Source organism: Artibeus jamaicensis, unplaced genomic scaffold, assembly GCF_021234435.1.
Source record: "Artibeus jamaicensis isolate MK-2021 breed Jamaican fruit bat unplaced genomic scaffold, CSHL_Jam_final contig_490, whole genome shotgun sequence".
NCBI lineage: Eukaryota > Metazoa > Chordata > Mammalia > Chiroptera > Phyllostomidae > Artibeus > Artibeus jamaicensis.
Window position 1 is genome coordinate 4,393,445 of NW_026521861.1, and position 15,557 is coordinate 4,409,001.

A 15,557-nucleotide genomic window follows, 5' to 3' on the forward strand; every position below is an offset into this window, starting at 1 on the left:
TGTGCTTTATATTTATTCCTGTAAACCCTTCCTCTTTTCCCCTGAAATTCTCTCCCCTTTCCCCTCTGGTCACTTTCAGCCTGTTCTTTATTTGAGTGTCTTTGGTTATATTTTGCTTGCTTGTTTGTTTTGTTGTTTAGGTTCTTGTTAAAGGTGAGATCATATGGTATTTATCTTTCACTGCCTGGCTTATTTCACTCAGCATAATGCTTTCCAGTTCCATCCATGCTGTTGCAAAGGGTAAGAGCTCCTTCTTTATTTCTGCTGCATAGAATTCCATTGCGTAAATGTACCATAGTTTTTTGATCCATTCATTTAAAGTAGCAATTTCTGAAATGGAGCAATTACTTGAAATGGAACACTAACATAGATCATATACTTACAAAAGTAAATAACTTAACACTTTGATGAATGTTCTGAAATAAGAGAATGAAGAGCCATGACAGCAGATAATAAGAAGACCTGGTACAATCTGGGGTAGGAGGGGACCGAAGAGGGCTACCATTAGGGAGTGTTACTTCTGTGATACCTGACATATAAGCAGGACACCAATGGAAAGAGGGAGAAGTGCAGAGACAAGAAGATGATTTTAGGTAGAGGGGACAGAACGTGTAGAAGCCCTGAGACTGGAGAGAGTCCATAGCGTGTCTGAAAAGCCAGAAGAAGGCCAGTGTTTGTGAAACCTGAAACAGGGAAAGAGAGAGTCCTGAAAGAAAGACTGGTGGGAAATTGGCATGCTGTCGCCCTGTTGATAGGCATCAATCATTGCGAGCTAGTTTCTACATGTCTGACTGGAGAAAAGCATGCTATATTGTGGGGTGGGAATTGGGGAATATAGGAGCAAGCATCATCTGTGCTTTCTGTTCTCAAATGGGTCTTTAGAGTCACTGGCACCTCTGACAGGGAGTAGGACACTGACTTTCAAGGCAGAAGGCCATGGTTATCTAAACATACATGTAGCCTCTGAAACTGGAGGCATAACCAAGCAAAATCAGTCTTACTATGTTGCACTAGGTTCTAGTGCAACTACTTTCTTGCACGTATGGCATTGCCAGAGCTTTTCCTTACCCTAGTTCCTTATAATTAAGGAGATTTCAATGAAAACCCTACCTACCCACATAGTATCTCCCAATATCAAGTTCAAGTGTCATAGGCACTAAGAAATGAACACAACTCTACCCAGCACAAAACACACTGAAGATAGTTAAATGGGTCCCCTCATCAAAAATACCCAGTTCCCAATTATGCATCAGACATTCTGGGTGTCACTTTCCCCTCTTCTTCAAACTGGGGCTCAGAAATATGCACCCTTGGGGGCAGTGGTGAAAAGAAAGTATAATAGATATAGAGTGGCTTTCTGGAGGGTTCACCTCACTTGGAAACTTAGGTTTTATTCTGAGCCCTGATATCTTTAACAGAAGTCTACAAAATATCCATGGAATTTGCAGGAAGAGTTAGAGACTTAAAAACATTTGGCCTTATGTCAGACTGCTTATGATCAAACGTCCAGATTCCTGGTGAGATGCTTTATTCACTTCGACTGTTGGAGATGTTTTGTTGAAAAATTTTGAGAGGCAGTGAATCCCAAACCATGTTTGATATCATTTATAGAATATTCTATGCCTTTTTCATCAACTTCTTATAGTTGTGAATCTTATAAATTTACTTTTAAAAATAGTCCTTTTTATGGTGTTGTAATCTTGCACGTTAGGTTTCAAGGGAGGGAGTTTTCAAATTTGGTGTACAAGAATGTGTTTCTTTACACTTCTCTGCTTTTATAACCTTCATGCTCCCAGCCCATCTTCAAGTCTTCCTTTTATCCTCCTACATTTTTGTGGGCTGTTGTCTCCTCTTCCTCTTGAACCCCTAGATGACCTGCTTTGTCTCTTTCTCCATCTCTGGTCTTTCTCCTATCACATGTGGTGATCAGACCAATGTTCACTGATCCCAGGCCAAGTGAATTGTACATTTGTAGGAGGATGAGATAATGTTTCTGTTTTATTTGCAACATCTTCCCTAATGACCAGAATTTTTTACCTTTGTTGGCTGCAGTGTGATGGGGGACCTTATACACCAGGCCAGCTCCCTGTCATTCATCATGACTCAGCTCATGGCCCATCGCCCAGCTCCATAGAACTGACCATTCCTTCCTTAGAGTTCTCCCGGAACTCCTCTGCCTCTGTGGGCACTGGCCTTGTTGTGCTGTGTTGCACTTGCCTGTTGACAATCTCTCTTCCCATCTAGGTTTTGAGTTTCTGGAGATTGGGGAGCCCTGTGCTATTGTTCTTTGTATCATCATACCTGACACTAAGCCTAGCACATGCTAGATGCTGAATTGATGCTAAATATGTGGAGGCAACTAATTTAATTGATTACAGGGCACATTGACAATCATTCTGAGTTTCTTTTATTTATTTGATGGCATCTAATGTCAAAGAATAAAGAAGCATACTATAGAGGAGTGTGTCCTATCATCCAGACTCTTAGCAATGAAATGGGGAAGGACTTCAAGGTAGGATGGCCAGATGAAACACAGGATACCCAGTTCAATTTGAATTTCAGATAAATTACATCATTTAAAAAAAAATAAAAGCCTATCCCTGATGTTACATGAGACATGCACCGAAAAGTTTATCTTTTATCTGAAATTCAAGTTACCTGGGCATTCTGTATTTTTATTTGCTGTTTCTGGCGATGCCACTCTCGGGTCAGTGAGTGCTACTCCTTCCTTCTGTCACTTGTTTGAAACCACACTAAGTCCCAGGTCACATGACAGTGGCTGTCAAGCAGTATCTGACCATCTGAATCCAGGCATTTGCTCTGAAGTATGTTCTAAATTCTTAAATTTTTAGCCAAATTTGAAAAATATGGGGACTTCCCATTAAAAAATCTGAAATTTTAGTTTCCTTCGAAAAATTACAAAACCTGACCACACTGGACCACCTCTCCTGTTCGGCTCGGGAGCGGCTAAACCCATTTTCAGGCGGCGCACAGGCTCCCCGGATTCCCTGTTTCTTCCCAGCATCCCCAGCATTGTGGTAAAATGTCATCTATCAAGAACCGTCTCACGTATACCATGTTTTTCTTAGATGTGAAAGAACATGAAACCTATTTTGAACTCTGTCAAAAGCAGGAAACCAAAAGATAACCAAGTGTTTTAATAAAAATGGGGAAGTCTTGGATAGGCAAAGACATTTCCTTGATGTTTTAAGTGCCAGCAAAATGAACCTGTGCCTACAGAATACAAATAATTGTACTATTTTTCTTTTCTTTAAAAAATATTTTCTTTATTTATTTTTAGAGAGAGGGGAAGGGAAGGAGAAATAGAGGGAGAGAAATATCAATGTGTGGCTACCTCTCATGCATTCCCTACTGAGGTCCTAGCCCACAGCCCAGGCACGTGACCTGACTGGGAATCAAACTGGCAACCCTTTGGTTTGCAGCCCACACTCAATCCACTGAGCCACACCAGCCAGGGTAATTGTACCTTTTTTTTTTACATTGCTCCCATATTCACACTATGGGCTTGAGGTCATTTGCGTTCTTGATCTCCATTAGAATGTAAGACTCCCAAGGACAGAGACTTTTAATCTTTTTGGTTCACAGATGTATCCTAAACCCATAGAATAGTTCTTGTTTCTTAACAGACATTTGATCAATATTTATTCAATGAAGAAATGAACAATATAAGCCATCTGAGAGAAATAAAATCTCTATGGCTAGAAATCTTCAAAAAGGGAGGAAAAATGGTGCCTCCTATAAAAGAATGCCATGACTAGGTGAATGCCTGTGTCTTTTTTAAAAGTAAATATTTTTATGGTTTAGATGCCTCATATTTTCCCAGGAAAATATACCTGGAGATTCGGGTGACACTGGGCAGGATTGTCTTCACCAGGTATCAGGAGGTGAGTCCTTTGGAGAGAGTCTGAGGAAGGGACGAGAGGCACATGCTGGCCTCTGCTGCTGCGTGGCCCTGTTTTCTGTCCTGCCTGCTGTAAATACCACCACGGCCCAGTGGATTCTCCCTGCAGCCCCGCAGGGCCCAGCCGAGGCCTCCCGCCTGCTCTGCAGCTACCAAGGAAGTAGGTGCAGAGCCCTTCTTACTTGGAGCAGAAAGCAGCCTTATTTTATTTGAAAGACAAAATTGTCATGACCACAATGTATCAGAAGTCTACTTGAATTCCATAGGTTTCGAGAAAAAAAATCAGGACAGTTATGCTTTAAGTTTGAATTTGCCTACAGGGGAGAGAGCTTTTATATGAATGAGTTTTCAACAATTCTTCCCTCTATATGGGGCATCTGTTGACTCTAGAGAATCTAGCTGGAATACCAAACACTGCTGTTAAAATGCATATTTTGTTGGCTTTCCTGATTCTGTCTGGTTGCCACCATGTGGTTATTATGAATTAATATTTATTCTTTTTTTAAAGATTTTATTCATTTATCTTTAGAGGGGAAGGGAAGGAGAGAGGGAGAGAAATATCAATGTATGGCTAACTCTTGTGCATCCCCTTCTGGGAACTAGCCTGCAACCCAGGCATGTGCCCTGACTGGGAATCGAACCACAAACCCTTAGTTCGCAGGCCCCCGATCAATCCACTCAGCTATGCCAGCCAGGGCTGAATTCATATTTATTCCTAAAAACTATCCTTAGAGGTACAGTGAAAATGCATAGGACAGAGAAATACTGGCAAGTGAGAGTTTGGCTTTTAACCACAGATTCAACAACCCAGCCCTAAACCAGACTTTTGGACTGAAAACTAAATGACAGGAAGTGGAGAAAACAAAACAACAGAGAAATGTAGCAAGATCTGTCATTATTACTCCTGGTGGTAGGTGTAAGATGTCTGCGGTAGCTTCCAAGGGATGCTGTGACAGTGTAACACCCACCGGGGGACTTGGAACTGTAGAAATTTATTGTCTTGCGGTTCGGGAGGCTAGAAGTCCAAAATCAATGTGTTGTCAAGATCATGTTCCCTCTAAAACTTGTTGGGGAGTTCTTCTTTTCTTATCCCTAGTTGTTGGAGATTGGTCAGCAGTCTTTGGCACGCCTTGGCTTGTGGATGCACCATTCCAATCCTTTGTCGTTGCATGGCCTTCTCTGTGTGCCTTCACATTGTCTACCCTCTGTGCCTGTCTGCATATTTGTTCAAATTTTTTCTCCTTATGAGGGTATCAGTTATTTTGGATTAGGGCCCACCCTTGCCTCATTTTAATACGATTACCTTTGCAGAGACCTTATTTTTAAATGTCACATTTTGAGATACTAGGGATTAGAAATTCAATATATCTTTTTTAAGGGGGACCAATTTAACCTATAGTCTCCCAGTGCAATCATATTATTCTTTAAATCAAGCTTTTCAGATACAATTTGTTCTTCCTGTGGAACATTATTACATTGATTAAATTGCCTCCTTAGTTCTTCAGCTATCAGATGCTTTTCCTTGGCAGGCTGATGTAATTAGGGAACTAATAACTGAATCAATAAGGAAAAGAGCATGTTCTTTCATATTTTCCAGCTGTTCTGATGATTCATTTAGGGCTGTGTGCGTGTTGCCAGTGAATACGTTAACAGATATGAGACCGTGACAGGGGAAGGAGGGAGAGAAGAGGGTCTGGATTGTTCTCTGCTAAAAGGTCAGGAATGATGTCCATGCAGGGAGGGGCATTATGAGGCGGCATGTGGAGGACAACATCATCTTGTATACATGCCTTTGTATGAACAAAAAATGCTTTTAACAAAAAATATTTATTGTTTGGAAACTCTATTTTAATGTTGCATGAAACATATTAGGTTGAAGCCATGCAGGACTATATAAACACCATGTGCGCTAATACAAATGCATGTCCAAGTAAGGACTCATCACTATTCGTGATAATCTCTGTGAAATATTTTGTGGAAAATCTCATATTGCCTTGTCTAATTCCAGAGTCCTCATGAAAAAGTTGGAATGTTTATTCTTGGATCTTTCAAAGGTGGTTTTAAAGATAAATATGATATGTACATTATAGTTAGAAAGTTATTATTATAAAAATATAAGTTAAAAAATATAGGCTTGTATTACTATGAAGATATACCAAGGTCTGTCCAGAACAATTCCAGCCATTGTTGACATCACAAGAAAGGTTTGTGTGACATTGATGTAACCTGGCAGCCAGGAAGAGTGGACTGGAATGGACATGTGTGAACAGGGACAACTTCACTGTACCAGTCAATGGGGGCACTGGATGCCATTCAGGGAGCATGTGTCCTGTGTGGCTGTCAGATTCAAAATGACTGAGCAAGTAGAGCAACAAATCTGCATCAAATTTTGTGTCAGGCTTAAACATTCCTCCCAGAAATGATTCAGGTGGTTCAGAAGGCTGCAGCTATGGGCAGCTGGTGATTGGCAGCTTCATTATGACAATGTGCCTGCTCATGCATCATGTCTCATGCAGAGAATTTTTGCAAAACATCCAACCACCAGGTGACTCAGCCCTGCTATAGGCCAGATTTGGAGCCCTGTGACTTCTGGCTTTCCCCAGAACTAAAATCACCTTTGAAAGGGAAGAGATTTCAGATGATCAGTGATGTTCAGAAAAATATGATGGGGCAGCTGATGGCAATTGGGAGAACTGTGTGAGGTCCGGAGGTGCCACCTACCTTGAAGGGGACTGAGGCGTCATTGTCCTATGTACAATGTTTCTTATATCTTGAACCTTCTTCAATAAATGTTTCTATTTTCATTACCAATCATACTACATGGCTGGATACCTTCTAAGATTGACCTTGTATATCCATTGTAGAGAAACCTGCAAATGATGGAAAACTTTAAAAAATATAAAAATTACCCATAATCCCACAATACAGAGATAACTGCTAATATTTTGCCATACTTCCTTCTACTATATTTCAAGTTTTTCGCAACCCACTTTAAATAAAGTTCATGTCAATGAATGTATGTTTTGTAATATCTTATATATTATATAAAAGTTAAAAATAAATGATTAAATTTTATAGTTATTTTAAATAAATTATATATTATAAACATTTTTCATATCATTAGATACTCTTCTAACACTTATTATTTAGTGGTTACCTATGTACCTGTGTGCTTCATTTTCATTTGAGTGTTACAGCTTTTTAAAAATTTACTTTTATTTTTTAATTTATTTTTTATTGTATTTTTTCTATTACAATTTATCCACTTTATACCCTCTTCTGCCTCCATCTACCCCCTCCCTCCTGAAGGTACCACACTGTTGCCCATGTCCATGAGCCCTTTTACTTTTGTGTTCGAGCCCTCCACGCACTAACCCGCCCTTACCTCCAACCAAGAACCGTCAGCCTGCCCTCTATCTCCAAGTCTATCTCTGTTTTGCTTGTTAGTTCACTTCGTTCATTAAACTCCAAATATGAGTGAAATCATATGGTATTCTTCTTCCTGTGACTGGTTTATTTCACTCAGTATAATGTTCTCCAGGTCCATCCTTTACCTGTTGCAAAGGGTAAAATTTTCTTTCCTCTAGCTAAGTAATATTCCATTGTGTAAATGTCCCATAGTTGTTTTATCCATTCATCTACTGATGGACACTTAAGCTGCTTCCAAATCTTGGCAGTTGTAAATAACGCTGCAATGAACACAGAGACATACATGTGGCCCGAAGAGGTATAAAAAGATGTTCAACATCACCAATCATGAGAAAAATGTGAATTTAAACCACAATGAGGTATCACTTCACATTGGCCAGAATGATTATCATCAATAAATCAACAAACTAGTGCTGGCAAGGATGTGGAGAAAGGGGAACCCTTTTGCACTGTTGGGGGGAGTGCAGACCAGTGCAGCCACTGTGGAAAGCAGTATGCAGTTACCGCAAAAAATTAAAAAGGAAACTGTCTTATGACCCAGAAATTCCACTTCTGAGGATTTATCTTGAGAAACTTGAAACGCTAATTTGAATAAATATAAGTACCCCTATGTTCATGGAGTGTTAGAGCTTTAATTTTTTAATTACTAAAGTAATATTCACAATAATTAAAAATTCCAAAGGAGAAAGTATCAATGGCCCACGATCTTACCATTGCAGAGATAACTAGTTTCAATGCTGTAACACTGCTAGCATGACAGTGTAGGCTTCTGTGTCTTCCACTATTCGTGGCATTTTTAACCTTTGTAAGTCCAGCACTCAGTTCAGTGCTTAAAGCATAACAGTTGCTTGATATACTTTTAGTGAATGAATGAATGAAGAGATGGATGAACAGATGTACAAATGGAGAGGCTGCAAAGATTCACCTTGTGATAGAATAAAATTCGTTTCGCACTCAGCTGAAAACTTTCTAGATTGAGAGACACAGTAGCTAATCCAAGGCCCTTAATGAATAAGAGCCTGCTCTTTCTGTGCATCTGAATCAGCCTCTAAGCAGAGAATTCAATTTAATTTTACTTCCATCTGTCAAACTGAAGAACTGAAAAAGCAAAACCAGAAACAGGGGAGGCAGGAGGTAGAATAGGCTTGGATGAGGAGGTCAGAAGCTCATCTCTTGATCTGTTAGGAAGAGTGTGAGAGGACCGGAGCCATGCTTTTCTCAAGGATGAGCGCTAGCAGGAGCTGGGGCAGATGGCACCCTGCCACACCAGGACCCTCCGTGATGGAAGGGCTGATTGTGTCCCCAGGAAATGGAGACCCTGCCGTGTCAGTGTGACCCTCGTGGTTTATCCCTGGCCTGCCCCTAGAGTTTGCAGCAGTGGTCATGCTGGATTTCATGGAGGAATTGGGGGCTGTGATTGGGATCAGGGATGACGGAGACTCTAATAGTATCTTTGGGTTATAGAGGGCTCTGACTAAAGTGTCTTCTGTATTTAGTTGGGAAACATGGATTTCATGTCTGAGCATATATCCCTCAGACACCTGCAGTGGGAAGGACAGTGTTCCATTTCTTAAAACCCTGCATTGAAAACTCAGTTTTTGCAGTAAAATTTATGGATATACAATCTTCAGTGGGATCGTCTGGTCCTCACAAACCCTGTCCTTCCTCCCAAACCACCCCAACATAGATATACATACAGATAGATGTGGAAACATTCACAAGTGGATGGATGGATGGATGGATGAATGGATGGATGGATGGACAGTCAGACTGACAGCCTCTATCTCTTTTCAGCCAGTAACAGTGGCCATCAACCTCCTTGGAAAAGTTTCTCCACAAGCCAAACCCAAGACCTTGGCCATATTGACGCCTTTGTTCTTATTTGCCTTTGTTCTTACTGTCTCCTGCACCCAGTACAATCTCCATCATCCTTCTCTTCTGTCCACATCACCTACATCCAAAGGCCTAGTTCAAGATGTAGTTCTTCGGGAAGCCTTGTTGTCCCATGTCTACCCCTGTTAATCTTGCCCATTCCTCACAGGGGTGTCCCAGCTGTGGCCTGCAGGCTGCATGTGGCCCAGGATGGCTATGAATACGGCCCAACACAAAATCATAAATTTACTTAAAACATTACAATTTTTTTGTTGATTATGTGTCACAATGTATTTAATGTGTGGCCCAAGACAATTCTTCTTCCACTGTGCTGCAGAGATGCCAAAAGGTTGGACACCCCTATTAGAATTTTAACCTTTGCCCCCTTTCCTCTTTTATGTAGTACATCTGCATGTATATTTTGATGGTAAGCCGTTACCCTCTTTGCTGCTTGAAGACTTGGATGCGGCTCTGTGTGCTTTGCCACTTAATGGTATAGGGCTAGTATTGTTTTATTCACTGAGTTGATAAAGAAATAAAGGGACAGAGAGTGGTGGGGAAGAGCGTTGCCTATTTCCCCCTCCTGGGCAGAGCTGGACACACATAGTACTTAGTACTTACTCATGAAGCGAGAGCCCAGTTTGGATAAATGGGGTGAGAACTGAGAGTTGGTGTAGCGTTGGTATGGTGCAGTAGAAGTTTGCTGTCAGCTGAGTCAGGATGACGTCCTGTTTTGCATATTGTTACTGCAGTCACGTTGGAGACCAAGTGTTGAGATCTTAATCTATAAAATGGGAACTCAAACACATCTGTCATTCACTGGACAAAAAAGAGACTCTTTATGTAGTTCACAGTACCAATGTTCAATAAATATCTGTAAAATTAAATTGAAGTGGACCAAAATTTTCCCACGTCCCTGAAACCTTTTTCGAAATTACCAGGAATTTATTAAAAATTGATTTCTGCACGGACTATAAGATTATGGTTTCAGAACTTAACAGCAAAGTTACGTGGGCGTGTTGTGTGGGACAGTGCATCCCTACAGGTGAGCAGCTACTGGGGATGTGGTTACAGGAATATACTTCAACTGACACCATTTCTGGAAACTTGAGGGCCATGTACTTTTGTCTTTTTAAATTTCTCTACCTATAAAAGTTTGTGGGAGAAATACAGATATGGTGAAATCTTCATTATAATCTAGATACAGTGATCCGTGGAAGGAGATGTTAGGTGGGTGTCAGAACACTCAAATCCTAGTTTCTTTGACCCAATTAACTTGTCTGTGATTGAGTTTCCTTAACTGTGAAAGAGATTCATGTGTTCCCCTATTAGGCCCCGGCATTGTATAACCACTGACATGTGAAGGTGAGTGAGGCATGATCCTTGCCCCTCTCTGACTCACAGTTTAGTAGGAGGAGAGACTTCCAACTATAAATGGCTCAGTGTGAACAACTTCCAAAGGGCAGACAATGAAAATAGTGGTGACACCATGGAGTGAGTGAACTCTGCCTGGGTTGATCAGAAAATGCTTGGGAACAGCAGTTTATGTTAGTAATTACTGTCCTTTCTTACAGTGGCTTTTCAAGGCTTAGCTGTATGTGAAAGAACAATGTGGTTGAAGTATTATTATTGTTTCATTACCAGATTCAGATATTTCACTATCAGGCATTCTGTTGAAAAGAAACCCCAGCCTCTTAGCTAGTCTCTTATAGGTATGCTGGGCTTTCCCTTATGTGTTACAAAGGAGTCAGACTCTACATCCATAAAATAAGTGAATATAGAATCTGATGCTATTAGTCATGCAGAGGTATTTTCAAACATTTTGCCAAAGTTCTGGGGGCTCTTCTACAATGTTTTCTCATTCTCTGAGTTGCTCCACACCCTTACCTGCCTGTTTGAATGAGTGATTTATGCAACAGATATTTGGTGAACACTTTATATGCCTTCAAGGAATATAAACACAACTAAATACAAAGAAATCCAAAAGACATAACCATACATTATTGGCCTGTGATTAGGGCTCAGTGGAAACCAAAGGTGAGTACAGTGGATTGGGAAGGAGGAACAATGAGTGGGCCGAAGTGGTCAGAACAGCTTTGCAGAGGAAGCCATACTTGTGCTAGTCCTGCACGGGTGGGTAATTTTTACTTAGGCACAAGAGGAGCCTTATCTTTGCCATTTTGCAAGGAGCATAATGAACCTGGTATCCTGAGTGACACTTAGGGGTCCATTTCATTTAGATTATATATGGGAGCAGTAAGAGAGAAAACTGAAAGGGCCCCATCTTTTGCAAGTAATATTGGCTCAGATCCCAGCTGATGACCATTTTTACATAGGTGTTCTATTATCTCTCTGAGCCCAGAATCTGCCTCTTCTTCATATTGATATCCACCAGAGCACCTTACATGTAGGACTTGCCAATAAATACTTTTGAAATTGAATTGTTTTAGATGTGACTGAAGACTTTTATGGACTTTGAGGAAAGATGGAGACATACTTTTATTAAAGATTTTACCTCTAAAGGAGAGAATGATGGATGGCATCAGAAATGGATTTATACTCAGCTTGCAAACATCAGTCAATGGCATGCATATTAAGAACCTACTTGTGCCAGAAAGCACAATAATAAGCATAGTGTACTCATATACATGTATTTATATCTGGATACAACAGATGTCTGCTTGGGTGTATGAGGCACTCTGGTGGGTTGGAGTCATTCTCCAGAGGGGAGACCCATGTATTCATGTTGAAAGTACTTATGTTCTCCTCACTTCATTGTTTTGCAGCTCTACAGCTCCATGGACTTTGGGAGACACTGGCAACTCATGCATGAACGCATCACCCCCAACAGGTTTTACTGGTAAGCCCCGTCCACAGACTCTGCCACAGACTCACCTTCTTGGATAAAGAATTCTCAGACAGCAAAGCACTGTGGGCAATTCCTGGATGCCTTCATCACTGAAGGCACATGTGCTCTAGACCTTTGCTTCTCAAAGTGGTGTTCCTGAACCAGCAATAATGTCACCTGGGAACTTGTTAGAAATGCAGATTCTCCAGGAAGACATACAGATCAGGAGCCAGCATGGAACAACTTCCCTGGTGATTTAACATGCACATTAAAGTTCAAGAAGCACTGGGCTAGAGAGCTCAATGAGAAGGTCATGGCCAGGCCCTCTTAGCTGTATACTAGTCTCTTCTATTTGGAAAAAAACCCCAAATCTTCTCTGTGCCTATTTGAAAAGGCAGTGTTTCCTAAAATGTCCTCCGAAGAGCTCTAGTCCCAGCCATAAAGTTTCTCTTCTCATAAGTGTTTTTATAGTCAAATAATCTGGAATATGATTGGCCAACTCTATACTCCTGAAGACTTAGGATTTGTGTTAGAGTGTTAGACTCTGAGGAGGCCTGGAGTGAAGAAGGCTGCTGAACTTTAAGTGGCTTATTCCCACACTTTTTACCACCGAATCTGTGTGTTTGTGTGTGGGTGTGTATTCACACCTGATAAATCCTTCAGAACAACTTCTGGGGAGAACATTTTGAAAAAAGCTTTTATAGGAGTGAGTTCATATTCCATAAGGAGAATTAGCCCTCCCCCAATCAGAAAGTGACTTTATTAATTGGTGTTCCTTTATAGATCTATACAATTTTTGCCTTAGTTATCACAAGATAAACTTGTTTTGATATAATTTTACCTCTTGCTCTTCTTTGCTCTAACATGAAATACTTCTTACTTGTATCTTTTTTTTTTCAGTAGAGGAGAAAGTCAAAGCATTCAAGATTAGGAAGCATGCACTAAAGAGTATCACATGCTTTATTATATGCCTGATCTAAAACAAATCCAAAATTCACAATGTTGGAAAGTAGTATTTCATGTCTCCTTGGAATACCTTAGGGCAACTCCCTTAAAAAGTCCTTTTTAAGGACTTACGCCCTTAAATGGGGCACTTACGCCCTATATGAGGATGGGGTGGGTTTGGTGTGGGTGTGGCAGGGAGCTGGCAGTGATGAGCACCTTGTACATACGTACATCTACAGCAGTGTCTTTGGAAGGACCCGTAAGACTATGTCCAGAGCTACAAATGACGATTTCCGAAGCACACTGTGAAAACCGTGTTTAGTGCATACAGTTTAGAGTACTGGGAGGGAAAAGGGAGTTGGAGTATTGCTTTTGACTCAATGCCTAGACTATCCCCAGTTATTTTGTGCTTTTCAGATTGGTATTATTTGGTCTGTAATGATTACTACAATAATTACTTGGTGTGTACTTGGAACCATTACGATTTTCAATAGACTAAGGAGGAAATAGGGAACACTTGTTCCTCTGGTATCCGACTATGGAACTATAGCTTTTGCTCGGTTAACATGGACCAGTTTCTAGTGTCAGTGTGCTGTCACTCAGAGTCCCTCAAACAGGCTCCTGGGACAGTGAGACAGTTAGTTAACTAGGAAGTTGTGTTGATGGAGAAGGAAACTACCGTCGACTGGATAAGCCTTGTCATTGTTTCCGAAGGAAATGAAAATAAAGAGGGTGAAGGGCCATGTTTTTCCATCTTTGCAGAGAGCAAGAGCAGACCGTCCCAGCTGCTGCCACCCTCCCCCTTCCTTTGTGCGGCAGGAAGAATAAATCCCTGGGTCCTAATAATTGTGCTTCATCTCTCTTCCACTCTGTGCTTCTTTCATATCCACCCCATGGGGAAATATAAAAGTCAGTGCCCATGCAAGCTAGCCAAGTGGTAGCTGAAAATTTCATTTTTGTAATTATCTCTTCTTTGTTTCTGATGTATAATTGCTGTGATTATTCTTTAAGATGTCATAGGAGTCACGGAAGAAGAACAACTTTTTACATAGACTTTTTTTCCCCTCAATGACAGAATCCAAGGCTGCGGGAAGCTCTAAACCACTTATGTTTGAGAGACATAGCCTACGTGGGTTAGGAGTGGAAATACCCATGCAGAACCTCCTTGAGAAAAGACGAGATGCAGATTTCTGAGTGTAGAGCGCAGCTCTGGCTGAGACAGGGTCTCTTTAAGCTGCGTTTTCTTCATCCACATAATGGGAACAATATTCTCATCCATTTCATTCAGTTATTGAAAGAAACAGATATGATCTGTTGGACGCTTAGCAATTTCATTTCTGTATTTCCAATTTATAATTTGTGAGTTATAAGTCTTTATGGACTATGTTTATTAGCAATTCTGAAGGCCATGGCACATAAGTAATCTGTCATTTTTCTGGGACACAAATTTGAATCTCAGGCACAGATTACATGCCCATGGACATCTGTTTACAATTAAATGGGCCTGATTTACTTCTAAGAATCCCTATCTCAACCTAACTCTATATTCCTCTACTCTTTGAGTCAGAATTCTTATGGAGTAGTAAAAAAAATAACAACAAAAAAACTTAAAATTACTTTTTCGGGAGGGATGGTGTACAGTGAGGTGGGATTGGTGAGGGCGGAGAAACAGAGGGAGAATAGTCATGCCAAAGACAAGACATTGAAATGAAAGATGACGTTAAAAAGACTTCGATCATGTTTATTGTATGGGATGCAGACAAATAGAGTGAACACGCAATTCAGGAGTAATATTGTTCAAATGTTGTAATTCGCAATTTGGAGATTTGCAAATGTCTAAGGATAGATTCTTCATGAATGGCACATTTCTTCCCCCACGCAACCTTCACAGTATGGAAAGTAGCAGCCTGGAGGGGATTTGTTGGGAGAACACTGTGCTCGAGAAGTGATTTCTGTCAAGGGTGCCGAAGGGAGAGCCGACCCCACGCATGCCTCATACTTGCTCTTTATCTAAGATGACGATCCTTGTAATGGCCGTGAAGGTGTGTTAGAGATTGTAAAGGGCTATCCCTTTTATCCATTTCCTCCTTTGTGCCCCACAATACCTGTGGGTTAGGCAGGGCATGGGGCATACTATTCATTAACACTGTCAATAAAATCTTCATTGAGAAATAAAGTTTTCTTTATGAATTCCAGATGTTCTAACTCCATCAAGTGAGGTCACCTAGAAATCTTACACTATGGAGCAGCAGCCATCAAACACGTGCCCCAAGAAAATGACTGACTCATAGGAAAACCCCTTCTTTACTCATTTGATACCTGGTTAAACAAAGGTGGAATAACTGTCCCAACATAATTGCTTTCTGGTCTGCTTGGGCAGCACTGTCATAAGGAAAAAGCATTAGGTTTCTTTTTGTTTGATTGTTTCTTTTTAATATCCTACTGAGCTGCAAATGAATGGTATTTCCACTCTTCCTCTGGGAGATATTTAATAGGCAGGCACATTCTGCGGTGGGAGGAGCTGGTCCCTCTGCACATCCA

At 40.8% G+C, this 15,557-nt stretch overlaps 1 protein-coding gene across 1 annotated transcript in view; it reads left to right on the forward strand.

The window, feature by feature from the left end:
- The window catches only part of SORCS3 (sortilin related VPS10 domain containing receptor 3), a 559,312-nt gene that overhangs the window by 352,957 nt on the left and 190,798 nt on the right, over window positions 1-15,557 (forward strand). The window contains exon 5 of the mRNA XM_037159520.2: window positions 12,010-12,083. Within this exon, the coding sequence (XP_037015415.2) occupies window positions 12,010-12,083 (74 nt within the window). The remainder of the gene's footprint in view (window positions 1-12,009; window positions 12,084-15,557) is intronic.